Source organism: Alligator mississippiensis, chromosome 2 (assembly GCF_030867095.1).
Source record: "Alligator mississippiensis isolate rAllMis1 chromosome 2, rAllMis1, whole genome shotgun sequence".
NCBI classification, from domain to species: domain Eukaryota; kingdom Metazoa; phylum Chordata; order Crocodylia; family Alligatoridae; genus Alligator; species Alligator mississippiensis.
The window spans coordinates 99,582,013-99,601,136 of record NC_081825.1 but is presented as its reverse complement, the minus strand read 5'-3'; the positions used below and the strand labels follow the sequence as shown (position 1 = coordinate 99,601,136).

The following is a 19,124-nucleotide window of genomic DNA, read 5'->3' as shown; positions in this document are numbered from 1 at the left end:
CACTGGATCTGGCCTGCAGAGCTGCAAGGCTTTGTCTGTGGCCGTAGCGAGGCCAGGCAGCTTCCAGGTGCACCTGCACTATTACTGCTTCTCCCTGCTCTCCCAGCTTCAGTCAAACACAAGCCAGGTGCCATAGCATTGCCAGGGCTAGGCAGCTAGGAGCTGCACCAGGGCTGGGCAGCATCTGTGCTGCTACCAAGAGAAGTGTGGGGAGGCAGGGTGCAACAGTGCCATGCAGTTCCCAGATACTGGGTCCCCATGCAGCTTCCCATGGCAGGAAGCTGTGCCTGTACCACAGCCAGGAAGCAGAGAGAAGTAGTGGTGATACAGGGGCAGCTCCCAACTGTCTGGCTCCAGCATGAGTGTGGGGAAAGACCCCCATAGCTGACGTGTTGTGGAATCCACCCAGCCTATGCTGGACCAGAGCTGGGTTGTGCCACCCTTTAGCCCGTAAAAGGTTGCTAGGCCCTGGATTAAATTACTTGAGTGGAGACTGACAGTCCTCTGATGCCATCCCACACTTTTTGCCCCACTCTCCACCTCTGAGTACAAAAGGAGAGATAAGTTTCCCCAAAATTCACTACGAAAAGTCAGAGTGACTCTGTTTGCTGCAGTATAACACCCATGCCCACCAATTATATTCCAAAAGCCCTAGCAACACAAAGAAGTGGCCACAGCAATGAGGACAAAGTAACTTGGGGATGGCTTTGCCTCATGGCTAAGTGCTAATAATCACCCAAGCAAACTCTGCAGTGAAGACATTTCCATAGAGACCAGTCAGATGTTTGGCTCTGCATCATTACTTCCAAGAGATTTTTTTGGAAAGGACGTAAGGCCAAGAAACAATTTTTTACCTGGAGATTGTTGAAATCCACTGTCATGACTTGAAAGGGTTCTGTCAGAGGCATGTAACCCCCAGGAATTCTACTGAGTTTTTCTGTGGTGTAAGGTTCAAGAGTCTCCTCTGAGTTTACAGAAGCGTGTGTTGGACTACAGAACTCCACTGTGTCTGCCAAACGCACACTGGCAACTTCTTGTATTCCCACTCTGGGGGAGGCAAGAGATGGGGGGGGGGAAGAAAAACCACACAAACATACCTAAATGTGACAAAATCAAAACCTATTCACAGTCCTTTCTTTTACCGGTCAAAGCATTTCATGCACAATACAATAATTAAGTGTGCACTGATTATATTCATTCCTGTCATGTTAAAAAAATCTAGAATGTACATCTCTTTGGGGAGTTAAGAAAACAAAAGTTAATGGTTAGTTTAAGAGTCTGATGTCCAAGAGCTCCAACACCCTCAAATATTGTTCCCTGGGACTCATACATACTGGTCATAAGCAGCTGGACAAGAGAAACATGTGCATTAAAACAATAGAAAGGATATCTTTGTAATAATTTAGGGAGATGCACAGAAGAGAAAATGCATGCTGAATAGATGCTTTGTAGCATCAAGATGATGATGATTTAAATCAGTCCAGAAAAAAGCAACGTTTCCAAATAAAATTGGCAATCGAGATGAGGTAGGTTGTTTTTAGGGTAGAATAGGCTTCCCCCCCATTCAGAACAGTTTCCCTTCACATAGAACATGGAACAGCCCCATTATTGTGTAGGAAAAAGACTTATTAAGGGTGGCTTTAAAGAAAAGATGATATGACATCTTTAACCCATTTAATTTTTATACTTTTAAGTTTAAGGATTCTGAGCCATAGTCTATATTCTGAATTTCAAGAATTACAAGAAATCAGAAATTTATATTAGACAAAAGACGGTCTTACATAAGCTGCAGCTCTCGATTATTCTGAGAAAAATGTATGCCAGTATAGAATTAATTTCTTCCAATTTAAGGCATAGCTAACATGACAGACTGCATACGTATTACTCAGAGGTTCAAGTGACAGCCAAACTAAATTCCTAGAACTGTTCTTAAATTCCTAAAAAGGTGGTTTTAGAATTACAAGAGCCCTCATAAAAGCAAACTTTCAGTAGTCAGGTCTTATGGTATATCATTTCAGATACAGTTCTCTCCTGACCTGTGAAATTCCTAATGGCAGAAATAAAGGAACTATCTTTTGTTATAGCATCCATTTTTTAAATAGCAAATGTATCTTGACGTATAAAAACAGCAAAACAAATCAACCTACATCTTTGTGGTAGTCTGCTGGCAATACTTAAAAATATGCTGCAATATGTTTATTGCATAATACAAGTGATATTTTTAAAATGCATTCTAACTGTTGTACACAATGAATATTTAACAGATACCAAAATGTTCCCTATAAAGAGGCCTATAAACAGCCTTTTCTCCCATAATATGTATCAAAATATTTTTAAACATGCTCGCTTCAAATATTTTTAGTAAAGATAATTAATAATTGGTAGCAGGGGTTTAGGTTGTAGCCGTGTTGGTCTAAGGATATAGGCAGACAAGGTTCCTTGGGTGAATTTGATATCTTTTATTAGACCAACCTAAATGGCCGGAGAATAGTTATTAAGCAAGCTTTCGGGTTCAAAAACCCTTTGTCAGGCTAAGGAAGCTGCAGCAGTTTTTATAGGAGCTATGGCATATTTGGACATACACAGAGCAATGACACATTTTCCTTCCTGTTAACTTTATAAATGAAGATGAGATAGCTTTCTAGAAGGTATGTTACAGCTCAAAACAAAAGTTATTAGCTTGATGCAGAAGTTAGTGTGGGAGGCTCTTTGGAATTCACTGTGGAAGAAGTCAGGCTGTATAACTGCAATGATCCCTTCTGTTTTTAGTGAATCACTACGTAAGTGCCATATTAAAGCATCTTTCCCTAAGCCCGAAGGTCTGAAAAATCAGGCCTGGAAGTCCAAAACTTTAAATTCTACAGTAAATTCAGTTTGAGAAAATGCCTAGTTACAGACCAACAAGGCCCCAATAGATGTTATTTTATAAAAGTTAAGAACCTAAGAATTGCTATTTACTGGGTCACACCATAGGTCCATCTTGCCCAATATCATGTGTTACACAATGGCAGAGAATGGATGCTGAAAGGCAGAGTGAACTGGGTATCACCAGGGTTTTTTCCACTGTCCCTCTCTCACCTGCAATCTCCAAGCATGTAAGGTCTAGGAAATTAATTAAATGGCTGTACCGCTAACTCTCATGCTCAACAGCTATTGATGCTCCTTTCCTCCAAGATTTTGTCCAATTCCTTTTTTGAATCTGGCTAAAGTGTCAGCTTCTACAACATCTTCTGGCAGAGTTCCATACTTTAAATTACATGTGGTATGAAAAAGGCCTTATTTTTGTTAGTTTTTAACTTACTACTTTTGCAGTTTCACTCTGTAACCCCTAGTACTTTTATAGTGAGACACAAATGAATAAATCCTTATTTCCATGAAGGAACAGGTCATGTTCACAGGGCAAGATGTACCTAGATGGGAAAAAGTGCCCTGGGAACTTGCTTTGCCAACAATTGCTAACAAGAGGAGCTGAAGAGCTGATGGCAGGGGCTGTCAGCCCCTCTGGGTGAAGAAACTGCTCCCCTAACCCTTATACCGAGTAAAGAAGACCCATTAGAACAATAGGGCGCAAGAGAAGCAGGACACAAACAGATGTTTATGTGTTTTTCCACTCTCCCTATTCTGTCCTCACTTTTAGCTTTCCAAATAAATTCCCTTCCTCTTTCTCATGCTGATTATCTGTTTACACTTCGCTTCTCACAGAGAATAAGTGCTAATGTCTCCTAAAGAAACAGCCTTGAAAGCAGGTTGGGGAAAGGGAGGAGAGTCAGTGAGTCCTGACATTTCCTGCTAGGGCACCCTGGGGCAGTGTTGTTCAACATGAGTTAGCAAGGAAAGAAAGGAGGGCAAATCAACCCAGGAAGCTGGAAGACCCAGTCAAACACAATCACCCTGCGTATTACATGCCACATATTCAAATTAAAGTCTGATAGATGCCACCCACAAAAATATTCTACATTTTTCAAGTAACATCATGGTAGCTGGTTGGCCATTTTTATTGTGCAATAATTAATTTACATGTATAGTATGTCTAAGTTCAGTGTGCAATTAACCAGTAAATTGCACAATAAGTATAAGGTGACAGGGGCCCAAGTTTAGCAATTTGTGCCACTGACCTGTAAAATATTTATTTTAATGAGTCATGTTATACCACACAAGGAAAGCTGTTTAACTTATAAATGCAACAGGATGTGCAGCATAAGCCTGTACCTTACAAGTTTTGGGGAACTCTCGTTCTTTTATGTTGAGCCTTTCCTTTAAGCCTTTTTCACATGATAGTTCATTATTTTTGTTTGCTCTTCTAACAGAGAATATAGACAGTTTTCAGACCTGCTTTTAAGGGAGTACACTGTAGCAAATATTTCAGATAAAGTGAAAAAAGGCATGTAAAAATCATATAAAACTATGACAATTAAAATGCTATTGCAGAAGAAGAGGATTGCAAACTATACACTTACTTCTTAAAAAAGGTGTTTATATTTGGAAACTGTGGTCCAGCAAACCCAATCTGAGTATCAGGGTGACAGCATAAAAGTACTACTTCAAAATATAACTAAATAAAGTATTATAGGGGTAAAAAAACCCCAAAACCAAAACCTGGCTCTCTAACGTACACCAAAGTAGTGATTATAGGTGAGATCAATTATCTGACCTCCATTAACAAAATCCTTCACAAGAAATTAAGAAAACTAAGCAGTTATGGGAGGAAAGATAAGAATTCTGTAATGGGTTAAATCAGCTAAAGAGGCCAAGACAGAAAGAAAGACAGAGAATAAGCTTTCTACGTGACAAACGGTTTTGCAGTAGGATCAGGTGTTTTTTTAGTATGTGAAAAAGAACGTAAACTATAAGGTTGCAAAATGTGCAGATTAATTCTGATAACGGTGGGTCATCAAGACTATAAAGAGGACTTCAAAAGAGAGCAAGGTGAACAGGATAAAATTCAGTCCTGATAAACAGTAGGTAAGGCATCTCGGATTAAAATAAGTTTGAACTATTATACAATGATTGGTCTCTAAAATCATTGTAAACAGCTAGGCAAAGGAAAGCACAACAAAAAATTGCTTAGCATTGCTGCGTATTTAGCAAAACAATTTAAAAAAGAATATAAAGCTTAGAACACTGCATTCAGGTCCAGTTATCTTGCTCAGAAATATATACAGCCAAGATGGATTCAAAGATTATGGAAATGACGACAGACATGGGAAATTCTGCATGAGGGGAGACTGAAAAAGGAGTATTCCTTAGAAAACAGACATTATAGAGTTAAATAAAATGAGGAAAGTCAGAGAAGCCAAGTCAGATTTTCTTTTTAAGATCAAAGGGATAATTCAGCGAATATTCTGTGAGATTGTAAGGAATCAAATGAAAAAGCACCTAACATTTCTTCTTATACTACATTATTAGCCTAGAGATCATTGAGGTCGAACTCTCAGCAGGGTTAAAAAAAGTTAGCCATATACATTTCTAAGAGATCATCCAAAATTATATTATCCTACCTAGATTTTGTAAGGTTTAGAAACCTTGCTTTAAGATATGAGTGATTAACAGACTAAGGAGAAACATCTTTTCAAGGCAAGCTTTTCCATAAATATCTGTTACTAAAACTTCTCTCTGTAAAGTACTGAGCAATGCCAGAGACCTCTAGCATTAGAAAGACCACAGAACTGATTTGATGGGTCTGCAAGCTATTCCTTAATAATACTGAAGGTGCTATAATTTAGTCTGACGCAAGGATAACAAACTTCAAAGGTGAAATCATTTGAGAAAGGAATTATGTTTGGGATCAAATTGTGTACAATTTGGGGATGAGGATGCTGGGAAGAAGTATTAACATCCAGATTCTAGCAAATCCCTATCTTCATTGTCTAGAAGTGCTCTCTGCTGCGAGGTGTGAAGCAAATTGAAAAGGAAAAATGAGAGCAATACCACACATTAATGCAAGAGTCTCATAATTAATCCAGAAACAGAGAGGTATTACTTCCATTCAAGAGTGGATACAGAGGGAAATGCATTAGTGCCAGAGCATCCCCTTTTGATTCCTGATCTACCCAGAGTTTACAACCAACTGCCTAGCAGTGACAGCAGCATTCGTATTCAGGTAGTAGTGAGGAAGTCAACTGGCTAATTATAATCTACCAGATTCCTTCTAATCTCTTCATTCCACAGGTGTTAATGACCCTGTCTCTTTTAATGGTAGTGATGCTCCACTAATCAAGCTATCCTTTTTTTTCTGTAATTCTATTGTCTGTTTGTTGCTCCTGGTAAGGTAGCTCCTATTTCACAGCCCTGCAGATTGTTTTCAACTCATTTCAATAAATATATTTTTTGCTTCAACCTTACACTGAATAACACAGTCCTAGGCCTCTAGCATATTAGTAAAATCCCTAGTTTAATTTTTAACTGTAGAAAAATGCACCTTTTTTTATATGTGGTGATGCACCTCACCATCTACAGCCCCCTTTTCACAATTCTAGATCTATCTATGCTTTCATTATGCTGCAAAAGGCATGCACTTCATTGCAAGTGATTAGCAAAAAAGTTTAATGCATCTCTGATCTATGGATACTTTAGTATAGTCTTATTTTAGAGGACTAACCTCTAGAGGGCAGAATGCATGCTAAATTAATGAACAAAGATAGAAAAACATTGTGAATATTTAAAAGCACACACACACTTTGAACACTTTCTAAATTTCTTATGCCACTTTCTTTATGGCTGAAAAATAGTATACTATAAAGCTATAATAAATTTCTGTATCCTGACATTATTAATTCCTCTGTATTTTCAGATTTAAATAAAAAGACTGTCTCATTAGAGACTCCATTCCAGAATATGTGGATGGAATGCTTAGCACAAATTTCTTCTGATGAAGAGTCTAACATAGAGGAAAACATACATCCAAGTTGCAGTCCCTAAATTAATCTAGCCATTCTGGTATACATCTAGAAGCTAATCAGTAGCAGCTAAGTTATTAAAATACAAGCAAAATTTGTTCATACTTTACATAGTGCTTGCCTCTCTTTTAACTATAAGCTGAAACAGTTAAGAGAATAGAAAGGGGGAAGAGCCCTCTCCCCCATTGTAAAAATCAACCTCATTTTAAAAATCTCAAAGGTAAATTCAAACCTATCAGAGTATAAACATACCTGTGGTGTCTGCGTATTTCTTTGCATTCCACTGCCATTCCAAATACAGTAGCACCTGCAGGAATAACTTGGCCGTAGTCTTCAAAACTAACATCGTTATTTTTGGGCTGTGAAAATGTAAATAAAATTATTGCCTCACTGTACAGTAATATTTCTTTCTAATTGTACTGCTGAACCTAAATTTGGCATTCCTGTGTGTAATTCATTCTGATAGTTTAGGGATAAGAGTACTTTCAATAGCTAATGTTTTCTTGTGTTTATAATTTCAGTTAGTAGGGCTGATGCACTTTCAAAATGAAAGATCTACCTTCCTTCCTTTAAAAATACCCAACTGTGCACTATATTAAGGGAGGAAAACTTCTGGTATTATTGTTCTTTTCCCAAATTTTAATTTCCTCCACAGTATTTCAAAAGCCCCTCTGATCCTAGGGTATCAAGTGCTGCATTTCTCTATTTTTTTCCTGGAAATGAATGAGTTCCCTCACTTGGAAGTGCCATGAATGTTCTCTAAATCTCAACCAAGAAAATATCCCATTTTCAGGTTTAGCCTTAATTTTTAAATACTTTTGCCACAAAATGAATTATCAACAAATGATGTAATAGGTCATACTGCCCAATATTTTTTACCTATTTGTAATATTCTTACCTCCCAGTATTTATTTGGATAGCTTCACTGGGTTTTTTAAAAATTGTTTTACCACTTACCTTTCAAAACTAGCGTTCTTTTCGTACTTATTTTATGTCTCTCTTTAAATACGTCTCCATGTTTACCCTGTCCCTTACATTTTTAGGTCATCTACTTATAGTTAGTTTGCATCATCTTTGTTCTCCTCAGTGCAATATTTCCATTATACTGCAACATAAATAAGCTAATGATCAATACACAAACTCCATGAATCAGGGACATGGCAGAAATAGAGGGAATCCGGATAAAACGCAAACTAAGCGGTTATGTTTTAGTACATCTAAAACTAGCCTCTCACACACTTGTAGATAAAATTTATGTTTAAACAACAGTTTCATCTTCCTCTTCATTACAATTTCTTGTTATTTTAGACTCTATATTTTATCTCATCTCAGAAGTATACAGGTGAGCTCACTACACACAAAATGAGTAGATCCTCAATTATTCTTATTTTAAACTGCAGAAGCCAGTTTCAGCCTAGTATAGTAGAAAAACATGGATGAGTGTTTAAATGGGATCTTTTCTTTTTGCTTCAAATGGGAAAATGAAAGAAGAATCAGACCACTAGAAATAAGAATCTTCAGAGTCTGCAACTTATTTCATAAAAACCAAAATGTTTGTCAGCATCTAGCATTACAAAGCTAGGAATTGTAAGTGGGAAGTTACATTAATGTAGTGGAAAGGCAACGTATAGGTATAAATATTGTAAAAGGTGCTTTTTAGTTTTTCAAGTAAGGGAGGGCTTACTAAATTGTAACATTGTTCTCTGGTGACATAAACAGAACTACCTGCGTTGTAGTTTTACTGTTTCTGTTAATTACATATGATGTGATTTTGCTCTCAGTTACACTATTTAGCCTTTCCCTTCTAAGTTACACTTTCAAATCCAGCTTAGTTGCATACCGACCTCCTGGCAGCTGTTTAGTGTCTTAACATTAAATGAATGTATTTCATTTTAGTGGACAGGTGTTCACAACACAAACGTCACCACCATTTGCCCAGCAGGGGTGCTGCTAAGGGCCAAGTAATGAATAGACATAAAAACTAATCTCCCAAATTTCTCCAGGAAAATTAGCCTTGAGAAGCTTTAGAAGGAATACATGATTAACAAGGTCTTGTCTGTGCCTGCCTATTCTGTAGTGTTCCTGTGCAGGAACACTACAGAACTTCATTCTACTAGGCCAGGGGTTGGCAACCTACAGCCTGTGGGCTGGATCCAGCCCATGAATATGGGGCTTTGGCATCTGGTTCTCTCCCAATGCTGCCACGGGAAGAAGTGGCAGTAGTGACTGGGTCCTAACATCTACCTGCTTCTGACCTAAACAAGGTCAGTCCAGCCTGCAGCCTTAAAAGGTTGTCAACTGCTGTACTAAAACAAATCTCATGTTCTTCACCAGGATTAAACTGGTTAAAATTTAAAAAAATAAAAAAAAACGTTAGTTGTTTAAGCATTGGGAAAAGCAGAACCTTTATGATAAAGATGCCTCTCATACAGTCATAAATAGGAATGACATTTAGATGTACATACATCACCTACCTTTGGCTGTAAAAGCAAATGCTCCCAAGCATGTATCAAACTCTCCACAATTCCTTCTCCAAATAATCCAGCATCTACAGTCTCTGTGACAACCAGGGAAACTCTATGAAAATTGTTATTAAGAGAAGTGAAATATAGTTCTATATAATTCATATCACTCTTTCATTTTGCTATGTCATCCCCTCTTTTAAGAGCTAAATTTAAAATACGAGTCCATGGTACAACTTCAAATAACAGTCATTGTTTGCTGAGGTAATATAGAATTAATGGAAAAATATGTTAGTTTGCTGTATGAGTGTTTAAGTTATTGTTGTAAGTTATTCAAGCCATAGAAGGGTTTTTAGATACTGAGCAAGTTCACTATAAATCTTCCCAGTCAATATAGTGCGGAAGGTATAGTGATAACCTTTAATAGATTTTTTGACTACTTAAATCTTATGCTCCCCAGAAGCATCCCATCTGAAAGTAAGAAAATGGCTCTTAATCAAATGTACCAAAAATTAAAATACTGAATCAAAATAATTTGCCTTCAAGGATTTTGAGTTAGCTTACTTGCTTAATCAACAGACTTTTAAAAAATACATTACATACCCATTTGGTTATAGCCATATTATTAGCCAATCCACATCTACTTTGCTAAATCTACTGGTGAGCAAGATAAATAGAACAAACATGTCAAAAACAAATGCCTTGTTGAAGCAAAAAAGATTTTTTTAATTGTACAAGCAAACTTTAAGTCTGGGGAAAAAAAAGATTAAGTCAGCTATACTCCAAATCTCAAACTCAAAAAAGTGCTCATGACCTCTCTTGAAAACTGCCCAAAACATGTGAATTTACTGAGGTGAAATCATTTCTACAACTAGTTCGAGGTACTTGGCGGCAGAATAGTATAGGACAGAATAGAAAGTTAAGTTGTAGTAATATTTCCAAGCCAATTCTCTCTGAACAGTGAAGTTAAAACATCCTGTGGATAGGTATCTACAAGAAACGTAAAATGAAAAAAAAATGTCAAATAATTTACTGAGCCTCTATGCCATAAATCACAAAATATGTGTCTGCTGGATTTTTGGTAGTAGCTCTGTTGGTCTAAGGATACAGGCAAGCAAGGTTTTTTGGGCAGATGTGATATTTTTTTATTAGACCAAATGAGTAGTTGGAAAAAAATTCTTAACAAGCTTTCAGGCACAGTCACATGAGGCATAGGGAGTCTCTGCTGGTTGGAGACTCCAAGGAATGAGAGAAGTGAAAAAATGTACTAGGATGTCAGTGAATATGTAAATAGGTAAAGATAAGCAAGACAAAAGGAAAAGCAGGGAAGGGAAGGGGAAGAGAGCAGGGGGAAAAAAGTCTGAGGGAGATAACAGAGATAAAATACCAGGTGAGAAGGAGGCAGTCTATGAAAAAGGGAATAGCTGGAGATCAGGAAAGCAGGAATGGGAGAAATTAAAAGTGTGACAGGATGTCAGTGAAAATATAAAAGGGTAGGAGCACAAAAACAAAACAGTAAAGCAGGGGAGGAAGGGAGAAGAAAACAGGGGACAAAAAGGCCAAAGAGAAAACATTACAGAAGTAATAATATAAGGTAAAAAAGAGGCTAGCAATGGAAAGGAAAAAGTAGGGAACCAGGAAGAAAAAGGGAAGAAGTAAGGGAAGAGAGGAGAGAAAAGGCAAGGTGGGGGAAAGGAATGCAAGAGGTCAGGTCAGGCAGGTACCATGTGAATCAGATGTCAGGCAGGTTGTAATGTGTCATAAATCCAATGTCTATATGAAGTCTATGACACATACAATATATGTCTAGCACTGTTGCTAGAGTGGATGCAGAGAGCTCACTTGACTTGCCAGTCCCAGCATGTGTAAGAGCTGCTGCCAAAAAAGAACAGAAAAGACAGACGATGGCATCTGAGAACCATAGACCAAATTTCTAGAAATGTTTTCCCTTTTTCCAGACTTATCTTTGTCAAATAAAGTTTATTTCTAATTAACAGCATTATCCAATAAATTGTTACAAGTGAAAGATAGTTACTTTAAATGATCTGCAAAATATTATTTGCTATATAGTTAAAATACTATGACAGAGAAATATTAATTTGATGGGTACCATCTTAACAAAATTATTTTTTTAGCCTGTATTTATTACACTGTATGCTCCCCCCCCCTTTTTTTTTTTAAACTTAAATTAAAAATCATCAGACTAAAATGTTTAAGTTACCTTTCAGGTATATGCTTTGGAATTTCTAAATCAAGTGACTTCATATGCATCAGTTTAATCTCTCCTTCCATATTATTTGCTGTTATAACATCGGAAGCAAGTTCATACATGGTCTTTGATAACTCACAAGCATAAACATGAAGAGCTCCAGCCTTTTTGGCAAACATGCTGAAAAGTGACAAATCATCCAAGACATCAATTCATTCTTGTTATTATTATTATTTTTAGTTTAAATTAAATCATTCTAAAAATATCTAAATTTCTTAAAGTATCTTTATATCTTCTTCATATTTTTATGAAACACAGTAGACATCAGGATATCAGCTCTAATTTGAATCATATCAGGTGTTTTCCCTAGTATACAATGTATTACCTGCAGTAAAGTTTCTCTAAACCTATTGTAACATATTACATTACCATAAGAATATTGTGTAATGGCAGAGTCATTCCCTACTATATTTTAGCTTAGACACAAAGACTGCAGGGTAGCATGCTAATAACACGCTCTAGCTACTTAGAGCTTGTAACATGATCTACTTACTTAGCTAATTAGCTCTCTAAGTAACTAGAGCTGTTTTGCACTGTATAAATGTGCACTTAAGCAGAAGTGACCTTATCGTTCAAAACAGCACGAATTCATTAGCTTGCATTGCAGTTCTTACCACTGAAAGTATTGTGGCTTTAAATCAGCATGAGATGACCAAATGTACTGCCAATGACTCATTCCAAGTAACTTATTCCACAATACAAATGACTCTTACTGGTGTCTACACCTTAAGCTTCGCTTTAATTTTACATGGAAGTCAATTTTTTACTTTTGCAATGATTAATTTAAAATAAGTTAAACTAGTTAAATATTAGCAAAAAACCAGTTCTCAGTGTAAGATTTATATTAAATGTTGATTTGTGCCAAACCTCAGTATTCCTGTTCCTGCTCCTATATCTAGAACAGATTTGCATCCTGAGTGGACCATCTTCTCTATTGCTTTCTGGTAAGTCAGATTCCTCTTGATATCATTCAGCATGATGAAGTGCCAACGTTCAACCAGCCAGTTTGCAACACGGTAAAAATTTTCCTTTGCATCAGCAAAGTTAGGATTTAGCTTCACTGCTTTATGGAAATATCCAGCTGCTTCATCCCTAAAGCCCATTCTAGCAGTAAAAATGACAAATAAATAGGGATCATGTATCACGCTGCTAAATATCTGCAAATCAAAAATGTTAGGAAAAAGTCATATTTCACCATTACTGAACAATTCAATTATGAGTGCTTATGTTGACGTCACTGTATTCACAATTTGGAAACTACTTCATTTTGCTTAAACTGCTTTGGCTTCAAAAGACTCAGCAATGGATACAAGCATGCTTTATTCTGATGCTCACAACTTTTCAGGCAAAGGTTCCAAAGCAAGCTCCTGTCTTAAGAGGTTTGAAAGTAAGTGCTTTCTTTCACTGCAAGACATTTCCAGACAGAAATCCCTTTATTAAAATTATGCATCTCTATACAAACACTCTATTCAACAGAAAGCCAAGTTAATGGCTTGCTAAAATTGAGTTATAAATCACTATTCCAAAGTCCCTGGTTTTCTATATGCTAAAAATGAAGTTAAATTTCCAAACCGAAATAAAAACCTTCTCAAAGAAAATATGGCTAGCTTACTAAAAGAGAGATATGGTTCTACGAGTGATTTTTAAAATAAAAGAATACACAATACACACTCAGTATATGTTATATTACATACATATGCTGCTATTGTTCACTGATTCTAGTAGACTATTTCATGCTTGACTTTGGCACTGTAAAGCAACCGCTAGAACTAGCTATTGTAAGTATTAATAGAACTGAGATTCAGTATTACCTACTTAACACTGTAAATGGGTTCAGTAAAATGTTGAAGTGACACACTGGACTGGTTTCTAAATGTTCATTGCTAAAAGATATCAAACAGCACACCATGAAATAAAATAACTGAATACAGGTTTCTACCAACCTGAAGAGATGTTCCCCCATGCTGTTACATATTACTTCGTCATTAGGAAACAATTCTAGGGCCTGTTCATAGCAGTTAAACAGGTCTTGAATTCTTGCAAGAGAATCTAACTCTTCTGCCCACTTGAAAAGGGTATACTGAAATGTTTCCTGAGAAGAAACACAAATCACTAAAACAGTGATGCATACATAAAAAGAGAATTGAAGACTCTAGAAACAAAGGAGGTAATCATGAAATCAGGCCTAAGATGTAAACAGACAACCGCATACAAATTAAAAAAAAAATCTTTCCAAAAAAAGAAAAGAAAAAAGGAAAAGAAAAAAGTTTTTCCTTGTCCTCACCAGTGGACCACGTGGTATGTGGTTTTGTGGTCCTTACCACTAAACCACACAAAGTACAACACTGAAGAAACATACTGAAAGCTTATAAATTTGTACAGGGGTGTAGGTTGTAGCCGTGTTGGTGTAAGGACATAGGCAGATGAGGTTCTTTGGGTGAATCTGGTATCTTTTATTAGACCAACTTAAATAGATATAATCTAAACAATTATAAATATGTACTGCACTATGCAGAGTGCAAACAAGGGCTAGCAGAGCCTCGTTTTGGGGTCTACTGAACTCAAGGAGGAAACTGGACAATTTCCCGGGCAGATCCTGGGGCCAGCTGCCATTTTCACAGGCTGAATGCAGCGGGGGTCCCCCCCATGCCTCTGATTGGCCAAGGGGCCCCAGCAGTCCCATCCTTCCCCACCGATTGCCGCATAGCCCTAAACCATGGCTTAATTACCCTGATTAAGCCCAGGGAAACCATTAATCCATGCATCATTAAGTGTAGATTAATGGCTGCTCTGGGCTTAATCACTGTAATTAAGCCACAGTTTTGGGCTATCCCCAAGAGGAAGGCTCCTTGCCAAAAGTTACCAGCAAGCAGAGAAAAGGCAGGAAGCCCTGCAGTCTTGGAGCACGGGGTGAAGGGCAAGCTGCTGGCAGCAAGAGGCACGGAGACTGCAGACAGCTGCATTGAGGTGCTGTAGCCAGGAGGCTGCACCAGGGTCTGTAGAGCCTAGACTGGCTGCATGTGCACAATGAACGGGCCTGAGACCATAGGGCAGCTGCCTGCAGCCTCTGTGCCTCCTGCTACTAGTTTTCTCTGCTTGCTCGTAATTTTATTTTTTTTCCCCGAGCAACTCTGCCAAAACCATGGAGCCCACTGCTTTTCACAGAGTTTACCGGATTTCGTGTTTCCACAAAAATCGTGTAATCACAAATTGGGTAGGTCCCTACTCATTTCAATTCACTAACAACTTTTAAAAGGAAGATGAAAAAAGGTAAGTCCTAAATAAGTCAACTATCTCTCTTCTCAGCCGTTTATTAAAAGTATTGAATCGACAACACTGCCCTTTTATTCCTTAGCTTTCTTCCATTATGCAAAATAAGTTAAAACCATATGATCGCAGTAAAACCTGTTCATTAAAAGCTCCTTAAGAATGAAAAAATACAAACTAAGATTGTTTCTCAAATTATTTTAAATAGTTCATTTACCTTGACATCATTTTTTAGTTCAGGAGCAAGATTCAGTACCAGGAGATAATGAGCATAAGCAGTTCCAAAATCCTGGTTTTCCAGACAATGCTGAGCACTCTGTAAAGATCTAGAAACCAGCTCTTGTCTGCTGGCTTCCCGGCCACTTCTGAGGCCTCGATGTGATCTGGCTCTAGAATTGAGCATTTTGATCCTAGTGAAATGTGAAGCTCTTAAGAAAGAAAACAAACAAAAAAAAAATTACTGTTACTCTACAATGAGAAGTCTGTGTATAGAAGTGACAGGTCAAACTATTCTACACGTCTAGCATGTACTGATAAGGCATCCAAACCTGCAAAAACTTGCAGACATGCTTAGCTTTGAGCTCTGAGTAGTTCCATCGACTGTAAGGACCTCTTGTAGCCAATATAGTTAATGGCACATGAAAAATCTTCAAAGACATAATTCAAAGGTCACATATATGGTTTATTTGTTTACCAATGCTCAGAAAAGCATATAGCCTACCTCTAAAATAACCAACTGGTAATTAGGTGTGCACTGATGGAGAATTTTTGGGCCAATACCAGCGGGAGATTTTTAATGAGCCATGAGCTGATACCAATCCAATTTCGATATGCAGCCAGGCAACAGAGTGGTGTCTGGCTGGTAAATCTGTTGTGGGGGAAGAGATCGGGGGGGGATTTCAAGGCCCCCCCCACAGTGAGGAAGGGAGTGGGGCAGGCACTACACAGCCAGGGCGGAGTGCAGGACAAAGCTGTAAGTGCCTCTTCTAGGAGGCATGGGAGGGGGTGGCTCCTGCCACTGCATGCACCCTGGGAGGACATGGTGAGGGGCATGTGCCCCTGGATCTGTGCATGGAGCGAGGGCAGGCTGATGCTGCAGGGTGGCGCCAGGCTCTTCTTGGTGGGGGGGGTTGGGCCAGGGCTGCACTCAGGATGGGCAGCAGCGCTGGGAGAGGGCTGGGGGGGGCTGCAGCCACCCCAAAATTTGCTGTAGCCCCCCAGTAGTCCCCTTCCCACCGCTGCTGCCACATGCCTGGCCCAGCTCCCCCGCGCTCTATGGAGGAGCCACTTGCAGCTCCATCCCATGCCCACCCTACCCAGGTTGAGCAGTGCCTGCCCCTATCCCACTGCCTCCCTCACTGCAGGGGCCTCTATCTGCCCCCCCCACGCCCCTTCCCTCACAACACTTACCAGCCGGACTCAGCTGCTTTTCACGCTGCTGGGCTGTGCTTCTGGGTGCCTCTGTGCTGTGCTGCAGCTGCGCATGCATGGGGCATTTATCAGTCACACCTGCCAAAAAAAGCTGATTGCCAATAGAGTCAATTTTCTTTATATCAGTGCTCATCTGATACGGGACCGATGAATCGGTGTACCTCTACTGGTAATTATAAACAGATACGCTTGCAAAACTTCAGCCTGCAAGTTGCAGGCTGCCTGATACAACTGACAAGGCAAAGAAGACTCCCCTACTCAAGCAGTACTGAGTGGTGACACCTTACGGTAATTCACACCCGCAAGTAATAAGTTAGTGTTCTTTTTCATAACCACCCAGTGTTAAAATATAAGAACTTGACAAATCATGTCAAAATACAGGGATTCTATACACTTGAAGTCTCTGGGTGCAAACAAGCGTTTGTGGCACCCAGCTCAGGTTTAGGTGGCTTAGTGTGAGCCTGAGCTGCGATCCCATGTGTGCAAATGTTCGCTGCTGGCTGGGTGTAAACAGCTGCAGGTAAGTAAGTTGGGGGCTAGGGAGGATGCGTCTGGTATGGAGGATAGGGGGAAATAGCCCTGTCAGGGTCAGAAGGGGTGGGGTTAAAGCAGGACAGCTGTGGTCACGTGAGTTAGCTACTCCTAGAACAGGTTAACCACAAGTGGATCTAAACTAGGATTACCATACGTCTGAGTTTTCCTGGACATGTCCTCTTTTTGGGTCCTCCCATCTGTGTCTGGGCGGTTTTGTAAAATATTAGGAAGTGCCTGGGCTTTTTCTCTGCCTCTGCCCCAGCAAGGAGCTGCTTGGGGATGGGGGCAGCGAGGGAAGGTGATTGGAGGCAGGGCATCAGATCCAGTATGCACAAGCTGGGCAGCTGCAAGTGTGCGTGTATGTGTCAGTGCTGGGGCAGGCAAGGGACTATGAGTCAGGAGTGAGGAATATCAGCAGGGCCAGGTGGGCTGCGGGTTGGGAGTGATGGTACCGGCAGGGTCTGGGGGGCAGGGTACTGAGAATTAGGAGTGAGAGGGATCAGTAGGGCTGGAGGCCAGCAGCACTGTGGCTTGGGAGTGACAACAGGGGCAACAGGGCATGGGCATATCACTGCTGCCCCCCGCCTCCCCCTCCCCATCATATACCCCTTCCCTCTTTTCCCCCCACAGGTGTCTTCTTCTTTGAAACTGAAAATACAATAACCCTAAACTAATTTCACCGCCAAGGTGAACTGACTCTCAATGGGGCATGCCACTTCTAGGGCGACCCGAGCCCCATGCACACCAGGAGACTGCCCTAACTTCAGCCACGAATGCTGCGTGCCCCCAGAGGCTGGGGGGGCATGGTGAGCTCCCACAGGTGGCAGCAGCACCGTTGATGATGGGAGCATGGCAGAGGCAAGTGGGGAGCTGCTGCAGGGCTATTGGCGATATGGAGTTGAGGTGGTGGCGAGCACCCACCGGTAGTTGGCAACCACCCGCAGACACTGCCGGCAGCGATCGCAGACTGCCCGCAGAGACCACCGGCAGTGTTGGAGGCAAGGAGGGGGGACATGGCGAGTGGCGACCACTCACAGGCATCGCCTTTTCACAGGGGAGAACCACCACACTCAGGGGGGTGCACATTCACCTGCATACACCCTCTACATGTCGCCAATGACCTCAGCTAGAGCCACCAAAGCATAGCAATGAGACATCCGCTGTCACTTGCCTTCCTGTGACCACTGCTCCAAGCTTCACCTCCGCATGCCGCTGCAACCCCCACTCAACTGGGTTTTCACACGAGGCGCTGGAAGGGACAAGAAACAGCAGGTGAGAAGCAGGGATGCACCCCTACGGTTATTGCAGAGAAAAAAAAGCAGCGCAGCTGCATCGTCCGCCCAGCCGGGCCGGGCCGGGCCTGGCCCGGGGGTAGCTGCAAGGCTGCAACCTCCAGGGCCCGGGGCACGCGCGGGACAGCGCAGTGACAACACGTGCTGACGTCAGAGGGTCTTGGGGGGGGCGGGAATCGAAGGCTGTTCCCGGGAAAGTCTCGTCACCTCGGCACTGACTCCCCGGCCGCCGTCGTTCACCCCCAGCGCAGGGCGGAAGCAGCACCTGGGCGCCGCCATCTTAGCGCCGGAAGGAACCCTTCAGCCTGACCGGGCGGCCTGCGAAGCTACGTTTCCCACTGAGCATGCGCTGCAGTGGCGGCATTTCAGTAGTGAGCATGCGTGGCGAGCGGGACGAAACGGAGTTTCTCCGAATGGCCGGGGCCGCGTGAGCGGGCGGGGATTGGCTAGTGGGAGGAGCAGTCGGTCCTGGGGGCGGGGCTGCAAGGGGGAAGAGTACCTGTTGCGGCCATTTGGGAGCTAACTGTCCCGGCACGGTCCGCAAAAGCTGGATTTTAATTTGGATCTTCATGATGTCTCAAGTCTATTTTCAGAATCACTTTTTAACACATTTTGAATTAATATTTTTTTACTTTTAATTATTTTGTATTTTTAAACATTTTTATTGAATTGTTTTTATGTTCAATACAATCATGGCATGCAGGACTGCAGAGGCAGTGCAAAGCCCTGAGGCCTGAATGTTGCTCTAGGGCCCAATCCTAGCATGTGGGGGACCAGCAGAGGCCTCGTGGGGCCAGTCTGAGCCCTTGGGCCCAATCCCATGAACCAGCCCTGCACCACTCATCTGGCCCACAGGGCCAAAAGGTTGAGGTCCACAGCTGTAGGTCAGTGGTTCTCAACTAGGGTGCTATACATCCTGGAGTGGCTTGACAGTCTCTTAAGGGTGATGAAGGCTGCCATGCAGTGTTAGCAC

General features: G+C 40.9%; 1 protein-coding gene across 3 annotated transcripts in view; it reads right to left on the bottom strand.

The window, feature by feature from the left end:
* Positions 1-18,469, bottom strand: part of PRMT9 (protein arginine methyltransferase 9) — a 28,478-nt gene extending 10,009 nt beyond the window's left edge. The window contains exons 1-9 of one of the 3 annotated variants that reach the window (XM_014593689.3): positions 18,359-18,469; positions 18,031-18,108; positions 15,112-15,322; positions 13,571-13,719; positions 12,495-12,731; positions 11,580-11,747; positions 9,371-9,473; positions 7,149-7,255; positions 855-1,047 (exon numbers count right to left, since the gene is read on the bottom strand). In XM_014593689.3, the coding sequence (XP_014449175.2) occupies positions 855-1,047; positions 7,149-7,255; positions 9,371-9,473; positions 11,580-11,747; positions 12,495-12,731; positions 13,571-13,719; positions 15,112-15,297 (1,143 nt within the window). In that variant the 5' untranslated portion in view covers positions 15,298-15,322; positions 18,031-18,108; positions 18,359-18,469. Of the gene's footprint in view, positions 1-854; positions 1,048-7,148; positions 7,256-9,370; positions 9,474-11,579; positions 11,748-12,494; positions 12,732-13,570; positions 13,720-15,111; positions 15,323-16,304; positions 16,417-18,030; positions 18,286-18,358 lie in introns of those variants that run through there. The other 2 variants (XM_059721997.1, XM_006260167.4) reach the window with 2 other exon arrangements.
* Positions 18,470-19,124: the final 655 nt, after the last annotated feature.